The sequence below is a fragment of the Netta rufina genome (genome assembly GCF_964035555.1).
Source record: "Netta rufina genome assembly, chromosome: 2".
NCBI classification, from domain to species: domain Eukaryota; kingdom Metazoa; phylum Chordata; class Aves; order Anseriformes; family Anatidae; genus Netta; species Netta rufina.
The window spans coordinates 21,556,573-21,572,624 of record NC_140124.1 but is presented as its reverse complement, the minus strand read 5'-3'; the positions used below and the strand labels follow the sequence as shown (position 1 = coordinate 21,572,624).

The following is a 16,052-nucleotide window of genomic DNA, read 5'->3' as shown; positions in this document are numbered from 1 at the left end:
TGGGACGGGTTGCCCAGTGAAGCAGTGGCGTCACCCACCCTGGGTGCGTTCAAGGAAAGGAATAAAGCACCTTTTTTTCTTCTTTCCGTTGCCCATAAATTTGCCCCCCAAGGAAGTGTGCCCCTTGTTGAAGGCAATGGTAGGACCACACAGTGTAAACCTCTGCCCTTTGAGTTCTGCAGTGACTTTAATGTGTAGTAACAGCTGGCACTACCCACCGAGAGCTCCATGGCTGACTTTGCACACAGCTTTTTATCTAATTCTTTTTCAAGGAGTGACACACAAGGGCGAGGGCAGAAGGCTCTCAAAGCACACAGTTCAGGGGGTCAAGCACACAATTCTACCAATCATACATGGTAAGTGACAGCAAGTATTCTGCTTACAACGTTTGGGTACACAGGTTTATTGCAGCTTGGTTTGAGTGGTTCTGTGTACACAGAAGAACCAGGTGGACTGCCCCTTCCTTTCATAGAATAAGCCAATGCCTGTTCCCAAACAACTTTGTTTAGTGCTAATTCATATTTCCTCTCCTTTGCTTCTTTTAACTCAGCAGGCTGGAAACGATCCTTCTAAAGCTGCAGCTTCAAGAAAGAGAAATGGCTACAGGCAAAGCTTAGCTGCATAAACAATACCTAAAAAAAAAAAAGAACTATTGTTATCATAAACCAAGCGCATGTTACTGCTGCCAATTGTCTCTAATTACAGCTGAAAATCAAGACGTTGGGCGCTGCTTTGAGAAGTGGCCCTTGCCCTTCTGAACCACAGCTGGCCAGAGGAGATCACCTTCACCATGAAGCCTGCCAGGAAGACCACGTCAGGAGCTGGCTTGCAGGTTTGATCAGGTCGCTGCTGGGTGCATTTGCAGGCATCGCTGGAGAAGTAACATCCTTTCACAAGCAAGATTCAACCGTGTGCAGAGAAGGGCCTTACAGCTTCCTGATAATTTATGTCCCGAGGTCAGTGGAGGCAGTGAATAACATTCTCTCAACCAAATAAAAGCTTTATTCAACAGACTTTTAGCATTTTAAATTCATAGCGCTAAGATCAACTGAAGCGCGTTGCCTTGTTTTTTTTCATACATAATTGTTTTTTATGCACACATTTACAAGAATTGAAAAATTCAAAAAGGAAGAATTCAGATAAAAAAGAATGAGCAAAATAAATTGCTGTTCCATTTTGTCATTAAGCCCTGACAATCATTTTTAAAGCCACCACTGGAGGAAAAAGGAATAAGGAATCTTCCCTTCCTTTTCCATGATCCATATAGAGACTGGTGAAAATGGCACAGCTGTAGGGAAAACCAAACATACTTCTTAATCTACACTCTTTATCCATACAATGCAGACACAAGACAGATCACCAAAATATTTCTGCTGTGTTTTTTTTTTTTTTTCCCCCCATACAAATTTAACTCAATGCAAAAAGACACACAAATAAAGCAACATATTTGCAAGGCATGCAAGACAATGACTTCTTCCAGTAAAGGTTAAACTTTTGAATTCCTCTTTCACCATTAGAGTGGCCTCTGCTTCACATGAGCAGAAGATTTTTGCATTCAAATAAAAAGGGGTGTGCAAGGGGCATTCCAGACTTCCACTGCATTATTCATCGCAGAGTGGTGCAGACATCACACTCAGATTAGATTTCTGATCACTTCGGACGGTCATGCCAGGCAATATTTATCACTGCATGAATTTATATGGCTAGTGGATGACAGTTTTTGTTCAGTGCTTGGAACGGCATGGAAACTTTTTCAATGAAATCAGATAACATATCTAACAACGCAGACATCAGGCTACATGCAACTGACTTTGTAAACTCCAGCTAGATGAGAACTTGAAGGGGAAACCATGCCAACCAATCTGTTGGCTCAAACATCTAAAACTTTAAAGGAATTTTATCAGAAATGGACCTTTCATCTGTTTTATATGTTCTCAAAGCCTATCTTACTCGCCCAAATCTGAAAGAAGGGTGGTTTTGTGTGTTGTTTTTTTTTTTTTTTTTTTTTTAAATTTGTGTATGAACAGCTTGAGGGCTACATCCTTCCTATGGTAATTCTAGAAACTCAGAAAGTACACCATCTGTACTTTAATAAAGCCACAGTACATTAAGATCATGTACCATATTTATCAGTATGCTGTTATGCTATATGTTACTCACAGAAAGACAGAATACAGCATTTCCTCAAACTGTAAAAGCCTTTAAGACATGGATTGCACCCACTTCCATGCAGTACTATGGACTTCACATGGGGTCTAAGTCCTGAGAGTCAACGGACACAAATAAAATGTAAATTCTAAAAAAAAAAAAAAAAAAAAAAATAATAATAAAAATGGATTGACCACAGCAAATACACTGTTAGTCTGTGTGTCCAGCTCAGGAACTACATGTCTTCTCTCAGGAGGATGGTGTTAACAAATAAAAGGTAACCAGAAATAGGGAGGGCAAAAAAAGTGTGTTACTGTTTGTAATCACGTTCCAGCAACTGGGCTGGAGAGGCAGGTTGCTCCGGAATACCCTTTTAAATTGAGAAACTGTATAGGAAATGCAAGGCCCCTTTTGCTGTACCTATAGCATTCAGTCCCGGGACTGTAAGGGGCTGTGGTGCTGGGAGTCACCAGACAGACAGGTACCTCTGATAATATGGAATTCTAGGGAAGCAGTGGTATGGCAATGGAAATATAAGGGAAGCCCCTTAAAAAACAAACAGACACGATCCCCCTAAAAATGATGATAGTAGGGAAGTGGATGCATATAGAATGGACAAAAAAAAAAAAAAAAAAAAAAACAAAAAACAACGATGTATGGCAGGAAAAAAATATGGAAAGGAAATATAGCGCTGCGACCTACACCATAACAGAGATATGCCAAGGGCTGAAAGACCAGTCCTCCAGAATTCCCACAAAAACAGCTGGAAACTATTAAAGAATTTGGGATGAGATCTTTGAAAGATCTTGGGACTCACCTGCCTCGCAGCACCACAACAAACAATAGCTTCACTCCTAATTGCCGAAGGAGTTAAGTCCACACTGATCATCGGAGAAAAATCCCACTCTTTGGCTTTATTTACTCACTGTACAGCAAAACTAGTTGCATTTTTTCTGTGTCTTCCTGTTCTTCTCTCCCTGATGTAGCACAAAACCTGTGAACTCTGTTCCGGCTGAGCATCTCCAGCTAGGCAGGCTAACTTCTGCATGCAAAACTACACACTCACATCCTTCTGGTTCTATACAGATCATGGATACCTTCTAGCTTAATCTCTCCCTTGAAGTGATTCATTTATATTTGAATCTCATACTCTACCAGTTGAATACTAGTTGTTAAAAACCTGTAATCCTTACTTCCCTGGGAAGCGTGCTCTTCAGAGCTGTCTTTGACACCACTTCAAAATGAATTGGATGAGAAGAATATAGTGATGTTTTTAAGGTTCACAACACCTTGATTAATAAGGCAATACACAATTTAAATGCTTGGTGAAATGGACTATGAAAATGGCTTTATCAAGCCATATTTGTAAGGAATAAGAATTTGTCTTTTAAAATTAATCACAGTAACTGTGAAAGAGACTGATCCCACTATCCTTGTTCAAGTTCCCATGGAGCTTTTGCTTATCTAAGGAATGCTAAATCAGGTCTTTAAGGCAAGCTGCATTTTGAAATTATTTGGTAGACCTTCCAGTGCATTCACAAATATTATACATGACATCAGATACTTTTTATTTATAAAATCCATTAACCGCATGGCATACAACATGGAAAACAGTATTCAGAGTCTCACAGTGGGTAAAGTGAAAAAAATAAGGTACTTACACTAAAATGATGTTACAGTCATACATGATAAACAGAATGACAGAGCAGTTTCACTTGGACCAAGTAAACAGAAAGGGGAACAGAAAGAGGCTGGGAAACCTTTCACCACTGTCAGAACATGAATGTGTCCAGGCAGCAGCTTTCTGCTGAACACCTATTCATTTACACGGAACTAATACACGAGGCATGCCTTAGAAATGTGCTTTTAAGATATGTCTGCATGCATCATTTGGGAATGAAGGGAAAGAATACTAAAACAGCAGTAAAATTAGTGAAGTGGTCACCAATGCTGACTAATCTAAACTGTAGCAAATTATTTGTGCAATAAACTAAGCTACTGTTTATAATCTTGGTAATAACCCATCTCTTCTTCCCTTTCTGTCTGCCAGGATGCAATATTTTGACAGGAGACTGAATGTACAGGTCTCTGTAGCATAGTTAATTAAGTATAGTTGTTTATTCCCTAGGCCTGCATAAAGATCTACTGCTGAGGGAGGAATTGGGGAAAGGAGAACTATGAAACCCTGTATCAATACTAACTTGTTTACTCTTAGCTCCTCAATCACTTCCTCCCACTGTTCAATTACCCCAACAGCCTCTACGCTGTGCTTGCCTTCAACCTGCAAGGACAGAGAGTAAATTAGGAAAATAGTAAGAGTGCCCTAAAATAGGCAATGCACACAGAATAAAAGAACTGCAGTGGTCAGTTCTTCAGGGTACTGCTGCCTTGTTAGTGCTCGTATATAAAACGTACATACATAGTGCTTGAAAAGGCTATTTTCACCTTCCTGGTAGGAGCTGGAGTTATTTATCTGCTCAATATGCCACAGTGCAAAAGGAGCTGGATTTCCTGCTCAACCTTAACGTAGCACACTCATGGCAGCTCCATGATGAGGGAAAGGCTACCTAGGTCCTCTCAATATAGACATCCTCCCGTGATGAGCACTAGCACAAACACATCTGCTGGCACAAACACAAGCAGGGAGGGAGAACTGAGTGTCTAAAGGTGGGTCAAGCGCAGGATTACTTTTTTGGTTGCACTGTTGGCCTAGGCAAGTTTAAGCTGTACCTGCAGTTACAGCTTAAAACATGAGGGGATCGTATGAGGCACAGACATGAGGATTTGCTAGAGAACAATCCCATTGCAGTAGAAATGATACCAGTTACATGAAAAAAATATTGGGGAACTACTAGAGAAATCTTGCTAGCAATGGTTGTGTTTTCACTAAGAAACCCTTCTAACAGGTAGAGGCTGTGAAGTAAATCCAAGGCAAAAACTGGAAATCACACTGCAGAGGCAGTCACATCGTTTGAGATTTCTAACATTTAACAAGGAAAAGCGGTATGAAATGTCTTGTAAGAGACAAAAACACATCTTCAAGGTTATCATGATCTTCAGAGAACTTCAGGTGCCCAGTCACTGTCTAATTAAACACTGCTGCACATAGTAGCTGCCTAGATATCTAAGACAGTCTGAACCAAGCTCCTGCTTTCCATCCTTTCATCTTTCAGTTTCATCCTTTTGAAAAAGAATTACTCAAAGTGAAAGAGCAGATTAGCTTCCATTATTGCAAGGCAACGGAATAATAGGGTCTTAGAGATTCTTCAGGAGATGTTTGATTACAAATATGCATCCAACAGCAAAGGAAATCACAATAAGAGCAAAGGTTAGCTTGCGGTTCTAAAGATCACCTAAGCTACTAATTCTGATTGGAGTTCAAAACGGAAAGTGGCCTTTTTTTTCCCCCTCACTGAAGTTGGTGACAAAAATATTAGCTTGCCAGAGAAATGCGTCAAACTGATGAAGAGATCAGAGTCTAACCTAACACCTATGCACACCCTCTTATTCTTACACAGGGGAGGACGTTGCTGTCAGCAACGCAGCACGGCTGCTCAAATCTTCAGGGTACTTTTGGTGCAGCCTTCCCAAAGTGTAGTTCTCCTAAAGATTGTTCCTACTTTTATGCATCAACATACTAACTGTGTCTCATCTGATTCAAAAATCCACTAATCCCTACACAAACTTTCAGCCATGGACTCTTCTGTGCTTTTGCCATACTCATGGAGACTGCAACAAAATCCCACCAAAAACTGGAGTCTAATTCCTACTGCCCACATCATCCATCTCCATCACTGAGGGATTGGTCTGAATCTCCTGAACGAGTCCAGATGCTCTCTGGATCACATCTCTCCAGCATGGCCCTCAGCCAGGCCCAGTCCAGCTGCTGTCTGGATGAAATCCCTACAGCATGGCTCCCTGCCCACTCCAGCTGCTCTCTGGATTAAATCGTGGCTCCTGGTCAGTCCCGCAGCTCACTCTCTCCTTCCTCAGATGCCAAACATGTGCCACAAACTCCTGTACGGACAGCCTACCAAGCACAGTCACTCAGGTAAGAAAGAACATCCCCTTTCAGACTCAGCCAGCAAGCCATCCCTCCACTCTACAGCTATTGGAGCTACAGTGAAGTGAAGCTTTTTGGAAGAATAATTCACTTATTGTACTTTTGCAGTCACTTAGTCACTAAAATATATGATTTCAGGTTGAGGGAAACTGGCTTCACTTTGGTGTCAGAATCCTTCAAGTAGTTTAATGAAAAACATGTATTTAAAACCTCACGCTCGCTTGCCTTGTTACAGAGATTAACAACTGACCCATGCACACGGTGAATTTTCAACCCTCTCTGGTATGTGTTGCTTCCACTTTCTTTGCTCCAGTTGTGGTGTGTACTAATAGCAGATGGGAAGTGGCTAGATTCTGCTCTCTGAAGTGCTCTCTGCCAGCAGCATTTCTAGTCAATTTGACTCCATGGTTTAGCACACAGAGCTGAGTGGCAGGAGACTGCAGCTCAGAAACAAGCAGGGAAAGGCAGAGTATGAGAAGACGGTTGCAGGGGGGAACCACAGACATAACACAAAACAGAGTGGAAATGAGAATGGAGAGACAGCTAGAAAAAAAAATAAAAAGAAAAAAAAGCAGAACAGAGCACATACTGCAAAGCCAATAAACTGTAAGGAGTGGAAAAGAAGGGAAAAAGGCAGAAAGGGAAAAATGAACAAGGAAAGAGAAGCAGGCTAGAAGAACATAATAGCAGCTCGAAGTCTGCAAATGCTCCTGTTCTTTCCTTTCACTCTGATTTTGAACAATGTTACAAACTTATGGAAGTTCAAAATATTGAGGTATGGAGTACAGGGGTCTCTCACTGGAAACGTGTAATAGACCTACTGTTGGGGTACGTTGCAAGGGTTATTAAGACTACTGTCACTTGCTTTCATTTAAGGAGAGTATATGCTGTTTCAGCCTCAAATTTCAGTTAAAATAGACGAAATGCTGGCCTCAGAAAGGTTGCCTGCAGTGTCACCACTGACTTCAGTATAGCCAGGACATCACAGCTTCAGTTAAAGACTCAGCTCCCATGTTCTTTCTGTATTTTTTTTCTCCCCCCATTGGAACTGCAATGCTAACGTGGTCATATAACGTAAAAGACAATATTTGCAAAAATATTTGCAAACTACTTCTTAGATGGCAGCATCTCACGTGGGGATGCACCATCCCCTTCTGCACTATTAGTTTTCCTACAGTGCGCAAAGACTTGAGGACAAAAACATCGGTGTTACTGCTGATACCTGCACGTACGGCACAACTTGTTTCACAGCTGATTTAACCAGGCATTTTCTTATCAAACTTCCAGTGTAAATTAGCAGGCTGTAAAGCAAAGATTTAGGGTGATGCAAAAGACCGAGGTATGGGATCGGACTAAAGGACTCCTGAGAAGATGCTCCGCGAAATGGCAAAGGCTTTGCACAGCTGGCTTAGGATTTTGGAGGAGCAATGTGTGTTTTTAGCAGAACACACATTAAAACGTGGTCACAGCACTACCCAGCCCCAGCCCCACCTTGGTTTTAAGGCGGATAAAGGCACCTGGAAGGTGTCTGCCAGGACTTTTTGCACCGGCTGTAACCAAGCTGCCACCCGCAACATTTCCCCGGGCTCAGAACCAGCACCCGAGTGCCAGCCGGCACCACGAGGCCCCACCATGGGACCCACACACCCCAGGCAAAGTGGATTTGCACCTTCTCAGCCCCATGGGCTCGCCCCGATGAGGATGCTAAGATGCCCACCCCCGACAGAAAGGCTGAAGGAGTGGGAGCAGGGGCAGGTGAGCGCTCCCGCAGACCCTGAGTAACGCAGCCACCTCCAGCAAGCAGCCGGGCAGCCCCTACCTGTTCCCGCTGCGAGGAAGGGGCGGCGGGGGGGCTCTGAGGGCTCGCACCACTTTCGGCGTGCCGGGCGCTCCTTCTGCCTCCTCCTCCCAGCCCCTGACGGCAAAACAAAGTTGACAACACCGCTGCCCGAGCCCCCACCGCCCGCCAGCCGCGCCGCTCCCTGCCCCACGAAGCAGCTCCGGGGGCTGCCGAGCCCAGCCCAGCCCAGCCCAGCCCCGTCCCGCTCCGCTCCTTCTCCCCTCGCCCTTTACCTGGCTCGGAGCGGCCGCTCGCCGCCCAGGCGCAGGAGGCAGGCGGCCAGCAGCAGGCTGCCCAGCGCCGCGGCCAAGGCGATGACAGCCCGCATGGTGCGCTCGGCGGCGGCTCCCGCCGCAGCGGCGGCCGCCCCATAGTATTTAAGGCGGGCGGCGGGCAGGGGGAGGCGGCCATGGCAGCACAGGGGCGCCGCGCCCCGCCCCTCGCCCTGCGCCGCCGCCAGCAGCCCCCCCTCCTGCCTCAGCGCCGTGCCGCCCAACTTTCCCCTCAGGAGGAGGCCGCCGTGTGGGGTTGGAGCCCTATGGGGCCGCCTCCTCGGCTGCCCCGCTGTGGGGTCGGGGGGCTCCCGTGTGGGGAGCGGCTCCTCCACCGCGGTGGTGGCGGAGGGGGGCTCCTGGAGGGGAGCGGTACCCTCAGGTCGCCGCGCTTTGGTGTCTGTGTCTTACTCTAGTTACACACTCAGCCTGTTTTTTTTTTGTATAAAATGTGTTGTCATTGCCCTCGGTGAATAAATCTGTGGTAAAGCTTGCAGTTCTTTTCTTCTTAATTCTGTCATTAGTGGTGTCTGCGCGGAGCCAAGCGCTGCTGTGAGAAATGAAGTCAAATGACAAGGCACCTTTAATTAGGCACCCTTTAGTAAGAGAACTGGTAATAGAGATGCTACATCTTAAAGCAGCCGGTCAGTCAGAGCCAGCAGGCTGACAACTTACATCTGCAGATTTTTTCTGTATCCTTCCTGTTTTCTGTATTTGTTAGTATCTGAGCTTCCCTTCTTGCTCTGCTGTACATCAGTGGCTGAGAAGTCTCAGAAATGAGAGCCCTGTTGTAGTTACGTAAATGGAATAACGAGGGACTCGGTAATTTGACTGGTAAGTGGTTAGATATTGCAATAAGCCACAGCATGCCTATGGTCCATCAAAGGAACTGCACAGCACCAGCTGTGAGGCTCTACGCCAGGAAATATCTCATTATTTGTTCCAGGGCACTTGCTAAGGCAGCGGAGAGCAGCACCATGGGTGCTGGCAGCAGCTGGGGGCTGGCATGGCAAGGGGCAGCAGGTATTGCCTGGGCTCACTGAGCCCCTCAGAGGCTGCCCAGCCTCCCTCCTGGCTTCAAAGTACATAGTCATAACGCAGAAGTCAGCATTAAGGCTTCTGGAGTCCCAGAAAGGTTTGCTGGTTTGAGTCTGTCATAAATCGTGAACATCTTGGGGAAAAAAAAATAAAATAAAAATAAAAATCACCTTTTCTGGGAAATTGATTTCCTTTTCAGGCCTGTGGTATAAACCCAGTTGGCACTGTATGTGAACATGGGCAAACTGTCAAGCTTTTCAAGGTAAATGTGTGTTTGTTGGTTAGTAGATGATAGAAACTTCAGTTCCACTGTTACCTCTGAAAAATGCAAAGATTTCTGCTTATCTTAGTAAATACTAGCAAACTATTTTGCAATTTCCCCTAAATACTATGTAAACCAATAAATCTTCCATTTTAGAAAGTCTAATGATATTCTATAGCAGATGTGAAGGAAGGACAACTAAGAATTACAGTCCAGAAAATAAATCTGTTTTTTTCCACTCAGTGTTACTTCCTTCTGAAGTAGTTTTCCCATGAGTTCTGAAGTATCTTTGTCAGCTAATCCATGGGAAAATTAGTGATGTAAGGACATTGTATTTCAAGCTACAGGTCTGCTGCCAACACCAGTCTAATACCAGCAGGTTGTTTTTTTTCCCCAGATCAAAAGGTTAATCTTTGCATCATATTGAAGTTCTTGCAAAGAAAAGGGGAAGATAATAAACAATATCTGTTTAAATTAGGCTTAGCAATTGTTTACAAACAACTTTACAAATGCCTATTGATTGATTGTCACAGTATCTGTAGGTGTTAACAGCCTTAATTCTCTGACAGAGCAGCTTAGTGGAGAAGTTTAATGACCTAACTAAAGGATGAGTCAAGAATCGATGGTAAATCAGAATTTGAATTTAGGAATGCTGGATTCAACTATTGTATGTGTCTCTTCCATTGTGTTGTCACATCAGGAGCAACAGTTTCTCATAACCTAGCATAGAGGTCAAAAAGATAAAGGCACAGGTGCCCAAGAAGCCCTGCAGAAGAGGACCGTGTCCCATCCCATCCCCTTCCTGACAGCTGGAAGCTGCTGCATCTTGGCAGTGGCCCCCAGCTTCTGATTCCCATTAGCTTCTGGAGTCGGTGAGAACTGCTACTGCTAATTGCTGGCTTGCACAGAAGGAAGAGATCACTAATCAGCCAGGTGGTGTCATGATGACTTTGCCACCGCGTTCCTACAACCCTACTTAGCTGCTAATTTGGAAAAATAAAATACGGCCCTGGGTATCATCTGTGAAGGTCTGTTCCCCTCAGGCTGATGGGATTGCATCTCAAAAGAAGCCTGGTGATGCCTGTAGGGCTGCCTGGTCACATGGTGCTGCTACAGCCACCTTATTTCCAGCGGCTAAATCATATTAAGAAGCAATTAATGTTCATTAAACGCTTTCCTAATGCTGCCTTCTTATCTAAGCAGTGGCTGTCACAGGGATATTAGCTATTCCAAACAGGAGGGGAGGGGAGTTGGTACAATTAGGAAGAGGACCAAGGTACCAAAGGTATTCGGTGAAACTGGAGTCCCACATTGTGGTAAAACATGGAAGTATTCAGAGTGAGGTGTAGGTGTGAGCCTACTGTTCTTAGTTTAGGCATCAGTGGAAGTAGATGCTGTTAGCAATAAAATAAAAATGCATTTCAAACTGGGAGGAAGTCATTGGTTCATTGAATTTCACAACTTTTTATTTCTTTCTACCTGTAGTTCCAGGCAGCATGGTTTAAATAGTCATAAGCAGCAAAAACAGTGTTGCTGTCTGCCAAACTCCAAGATCAAAATATCTAGGCAAGAGACAAGTACCCCCATTTAAAACAAACACACACACACACACACACAAAATAAAGCCAAATTCAAAACTAGTGAGTACTTTATGTTGGTGCTATGCTTTTCTTCAGTCATTCCTTAATATTCTTCAGTATATTTTTTTTTCAGATCTTACAAGTTCGGCTTTACTAAAATAATAACCTAATAACAAAATTCAGCCAGCATACAGCGTGTCAAGGTCTAGACAAAAGAAGCTGAAGTATCACGTGTTTCAAAGCAGTTACAGGTACCCCAGTTTTGAGATAGTCATCAAGAACACTGGTGACAGCTCATCCCGTAAGGCACTGTTCGCTCTCTGCAGTCAAGATGAAAAGAGGGCACATGGAGAACTCCTCAAGATGTTGAGTGTCTCATAAGATGTCACACTGATGGTAAGACTGGCCTCCCGTGCAGAAAACGAATATGGTATTTGCTGTTGCAAACTGCATGTGATTTCTCTGTCAGAGGAATGCATTGCTCGTGCTCCTCCATGTTCCTGTCTCTAGTTTATGCAGGTAAGCAGTTTGCACTGTCCAGTAACGGTGATCCCGCCTGACAGCAGACAAACGTTCATTGTCTAAAATGCCCCTCGTAGCAGGAGCAAACTGGAGGCCAGCAACTACACTGAGAATCAGTGCTCTATTGCCAGCAACCATGCAAGACTTCATCCAATTAAGGGCACGGCTGGTGTTGATATGCCCATGATTGTAGCTCAATCCAATGTGTATGTTCTTCCGAAGGAAGCTAATGGGCAGAAGAGGATCTGAATACTAATTAGATACAAAGGAGGATTTTAATGCAGAATTCCTGACAACTTGCAAGTTGTTAACCTGAAGGTAAAGACTTCTTTTTTCTGTTCTCACTTCTTCCTAAATGCACTCAGTGTGACTTCTTAACGTGACACTATAAGAAAGGCTGCAGTGGGTCAGGTGAGAACAGCATGTTCTTCAGGCAGCACTCAGCAGCAGACTCCTGGGGAAGAGGCATGCAACGATCCATCCCTAGATCCTTTCTCAGCTTCCAGCAATCAATAGATCAGCTATCTGTGGGTTTGGTTGCCTTTCATAGATTTTTCTTCCATAATTGTGTCTAATTGCTTCTGAAACCATGTAAACTTTTGTCATCGACAGCAGCTTGTGTCAATGATTTCCATCCAATTTGAAATCCTTCCCATTACAGTTACCCCAGGAACAATTTTCTGAGAAAAAATTACATTGTTATTTGGAAACTCTGGTTTCCTATGCTAAAGGACATGAAGTGCTAAATATTCTTTTGTAAAGAATTTTGCTACACATTGCACAAATTAGCACTGTTGTTAATACAAATGCACAGCATCCATTGCTCGAATCAAGGGTGAGTTATTACAGAGCATACTGTGAATGCAAATTAAAAATAATGCACAGCACTCAAACAAATCCTAATGGACCAACAGCACAATGTCAAATACATCAGGAGCAAAGACTTTTAATACTATTATTAAAGCCCCAAACAAACAAACAAAGCAAGTAAATCAACGCTGACAAAAACTGTTTGAGCAACATTTACTCGTCAGAGATCAGCGTGCAGGCGAATGGTGCAGCTCCCAGCTGTTCTGAAAATGTCTGCATGGCAGAAGAAGGGATGTCACGTAGCACAAGGCTTCTCATCGGGCAGAATGGTCAACAGTTGAGGTAATTATGTCCAGCTAAACATTTCCTTCCATCGGTGAGTATGGATGATGTGTCCAGCTACTTATCTGTAGAAAAATCTAATTTGGGATCACGTTTGTTGAAGTGTGCAAAGAAAACACTCAGCAATAAGAGTGAGAGACCATGGTGGAGTCAGAGTCATCCTTAATACAAGTGATGGGCTGCAGGGGTCAGTCAGCGTCGCTTATGCTTATGGGAAATCAGAGCCACAGTTTACAAAAATAAATAAATGGATGATGTAAGTATGCAGAGAGCAGGGATTACTGGGAAGGAGAAAAGAGAGGGATGGCCGTGTGAGGCCTAATCTTGGGATGGAAAGATTAGCTCTTGAGTTTCCTCCAAGACAGTGGCCTGATGGCCCATCTCCAAGCTGTTTTGGGGGTGGGGGGTCATAGAGCACTGAAAAAAGCTGGAGCCCTTTTTTCCCCATTCTTACATTTCTTTTGTAGAAATTCACATTGAGTATAATAAATAAAAAAAATAAGGACACATTATGTGCTGATATATGGGGATAGATTACTTTGCTGGTCCTGAATAAAGCAGCAGATGTGATACAGAGCACCGTAAACTCATGGGTGTAAAGGAACCTGGAACGGGGATGACAGGACCTCTGTCTTTAAACTGAGCAAAAGCCATTAACCTCATTAAGCAGAGTTAAAAATATAACTGCCCAGACTGCAACCTAAACCTATTTTCACATAAGACTGATTCTCCCATTCTATTCTGCAGTAAAAAAATGTTGAATACTCCATAGAAACATCACTGCTGCGGATCCTGGATTCCCCGTTTTCCATTACCATGTCCTTCTGAAGCTGTTTGCAGAGCAGGTGCCCAGCTGGGAGCAGACCTGGGGCAGAACCCACATCCCACAGGTCACGTTGGAGGTGAGGACACTGTCCTGAGGGAGCTGGAGGGCCTGGCAAAATCCTTTAGACTTGGCTTTAGACACATGAATATCTCTGTTAAACTGGAGCCAGTCTCCTGCTTCTAGTTAAGCACAAATCGTCTAAAAGGTCAGTATGTCTCCACGAGGAAACATCAGCACAAAACGTCCAGGTGGGGGCATACCCATGCAGAGACAGGGAAAAGCAAGGCGGTAACAACTGTCAGAGCACACTCTGGGAAGAGAAGTGACACAGGAAAACAAGCCATGCGATAAAATACCTCTTGGCATCGGGGCTGCCCTCCTCTTTCGGGAACCTCAAGGAAACCAAGCCCAGGAAAGAAAAAAGCCCAGGCAATTCTGCATTTCTGTTTGTTGAGTAACACCCTGAGACATTTCTGAACTGGAACTGAAAGCCTTTACCTCCAAACAGAAATACATCCAGGCAACTTCAATGGCTGGCAAGACCTGCAGGCATTTGGGAAGGATACCAGCGGCTGGCAGCCTGCAGTCCCCAATGGGTCACCACGGGAGCAGTGGGATTTGTGGCAGTGCTGGTGTATGGTCAGGGTAACGCCGTGATGCTGGGGCTGGGAAGGTGGTGGGGGAACCAGGGCTGGGAGTCAGAAACCACGGTCTGTGCCTTGGCCAGGGCAGGTGAGGCTACGGGAAGGAGCTGGGGCTTGTCCCTTCATCCTGCAAACCATCCTTTGTGCTGAGCTGTCTCTGTCCTCTCAGCTCGTGGCGCTATGTACAGCGCTGCATCCCCACAGCCAGATCCATCCGTATGTAAATACCATCTCCTCTGTGATTCACGCAATAATAATAGAGAAAATCCAAATAATTTAAATGTTACCTTCTCCGCCTCAGTAAATGCACTGGTGTGCTGTGCCTCGGAGACAGACCCCGCTGATCGTGTTACGCTCCTGACTCGCTTTCATTAGGCTCTGCACATACACTGTAATTCTCACTAAATCCATGTGCTGGGTAAGCCAGAATCTCTCTTATGGTTCTCAGATAGCCAATTAAGTATTTGTCTCCCTCTCAATTCCTGTACTTCCAGAGAAAGTACATTTTTGTTTATTATTATCCAGTGCTTTCAGTGTCCTGATAGGATTAAGGTCTGGCGAAGGGGAAAACCAAATGTAGCCCAGAAAAATGGGTGCCATCTCAACAGAGGGATCAATAAATACTCTTATATTTAGCATTATTTTCCAAAACAGGCATTCAGTACCTGGCTCCCAGGTGAGAGTTGTGTAGTCCGTGCTCGTTTTCTCTGTGGATACTTACAGATTGATCCACTTTCTTTTTAACCTTGAGGGCTCTGACAGCCACAGTACTTGTTTGGAGCCGCACTACGTTAGGTGCCATTAGGACCGTCCACGAGTTAACAAGTCTGCCTAATGGACTAAGTTCATTAGGTGTATGGTTTACATACAACATTTCTGAGTCATTTTTATTCAATAATATTGGCATAACCATCAGCTCGGAGAGACTAAAAGCGAATCAGTGTTTGGGAGGAGGACCCAAAGGGGAGAGTGGGAGTAAGAGGGGGGTGGGAAGCTGGCGAGGGGATGCTGGGGGGGCTGCAGGGTCTTGGTGTGGGGAACAGCTCGGCGGTACCCCAGGGTCTGTGGGGCCCCAAGGGCAGAAGGGAGCAGTGGGGAGGGGGAGGAAGGCATTTCCATCAGAGAGAGTGCTGATGCTTGAAGTCCCATTATCATGCTGCTGGGGAGATGTGCATTTTAAGTACCCACGTTTAAAATCCTTCGCTTTTAATTTTGCGTTTGCATATTGCATGAGTGTGCATTTGACCGAATAGCTGACTATGTGTAAAAGGCGATTCTAAAGCAAGGAATCATCACTTGAAACCTACAGCTGGAGAAAATTTATTCAGGCTTTCCCAGATGTGCTCAGGCTCAGTGTGGCTGTGGCTAAGAGCAAACTGGGAATTTAACAAGCAGGCAGTATGTGCTTTTATTGATAGCTCATGGGTGTGGTCACGAAAACCTGGATGAGTACTGCTGGCAGCTGACAGGGCTAGGGTGGGCAGCAGCAAAGCAGCACAGCAGCCCCTCTCCGTACTGCCCCAAACCGCTCTGCCCGCATTTTCCTCAGGAACAGGTTCAGCCCCTGCACCACTCCTTCCCTCCTTCTGCAGCCCAGTCTTCAGTACTGCCCATGGTGCAATAGTCTTGTGAAGAATTGATCTTTTCACCAGGAACACCATTGAGACCAGAGATTGAGTCCAGATAGGAGGAACTGGAACGAGGT

At 44.7% G+C, this 16,052-nt stretch overlaps 1 protein-coding gene across 1 annotated transcript in view; it reads right to left on the bottom strand.

Annotated features, from left to right (window-relative positions):
- The window catches only part of ST8SIA6 (ST8 alpha-N-acetyl-neuraminide alpha-2,8-sialyltransferase 6), a 38,796-nt gene extending 30,408 nt beyond the window's left edge, over positions 1-8,388 (bottom strand). Inside the window, exons 1-2 of the mRNA XM_084306931.1 lie at positions 8,285-8,388; positions 8,031-8,126 (exon numbers count right to left, since the gene is read on the bottom strand). Coding sequence (XP_084163057.1) covers positions 8,031-8,126; positions 8,285-8,379 — 191 coding nt within the window. The 5' untranslated portion in view covers positions 8,380-8,388. The remainder of the gene's footprint in view (positions 1-8,030; positions 8,127-8,284) is intronic.
- Between the last annotated feature and the right edge of the window lie 7,664 nt (positions 8,389-16,052).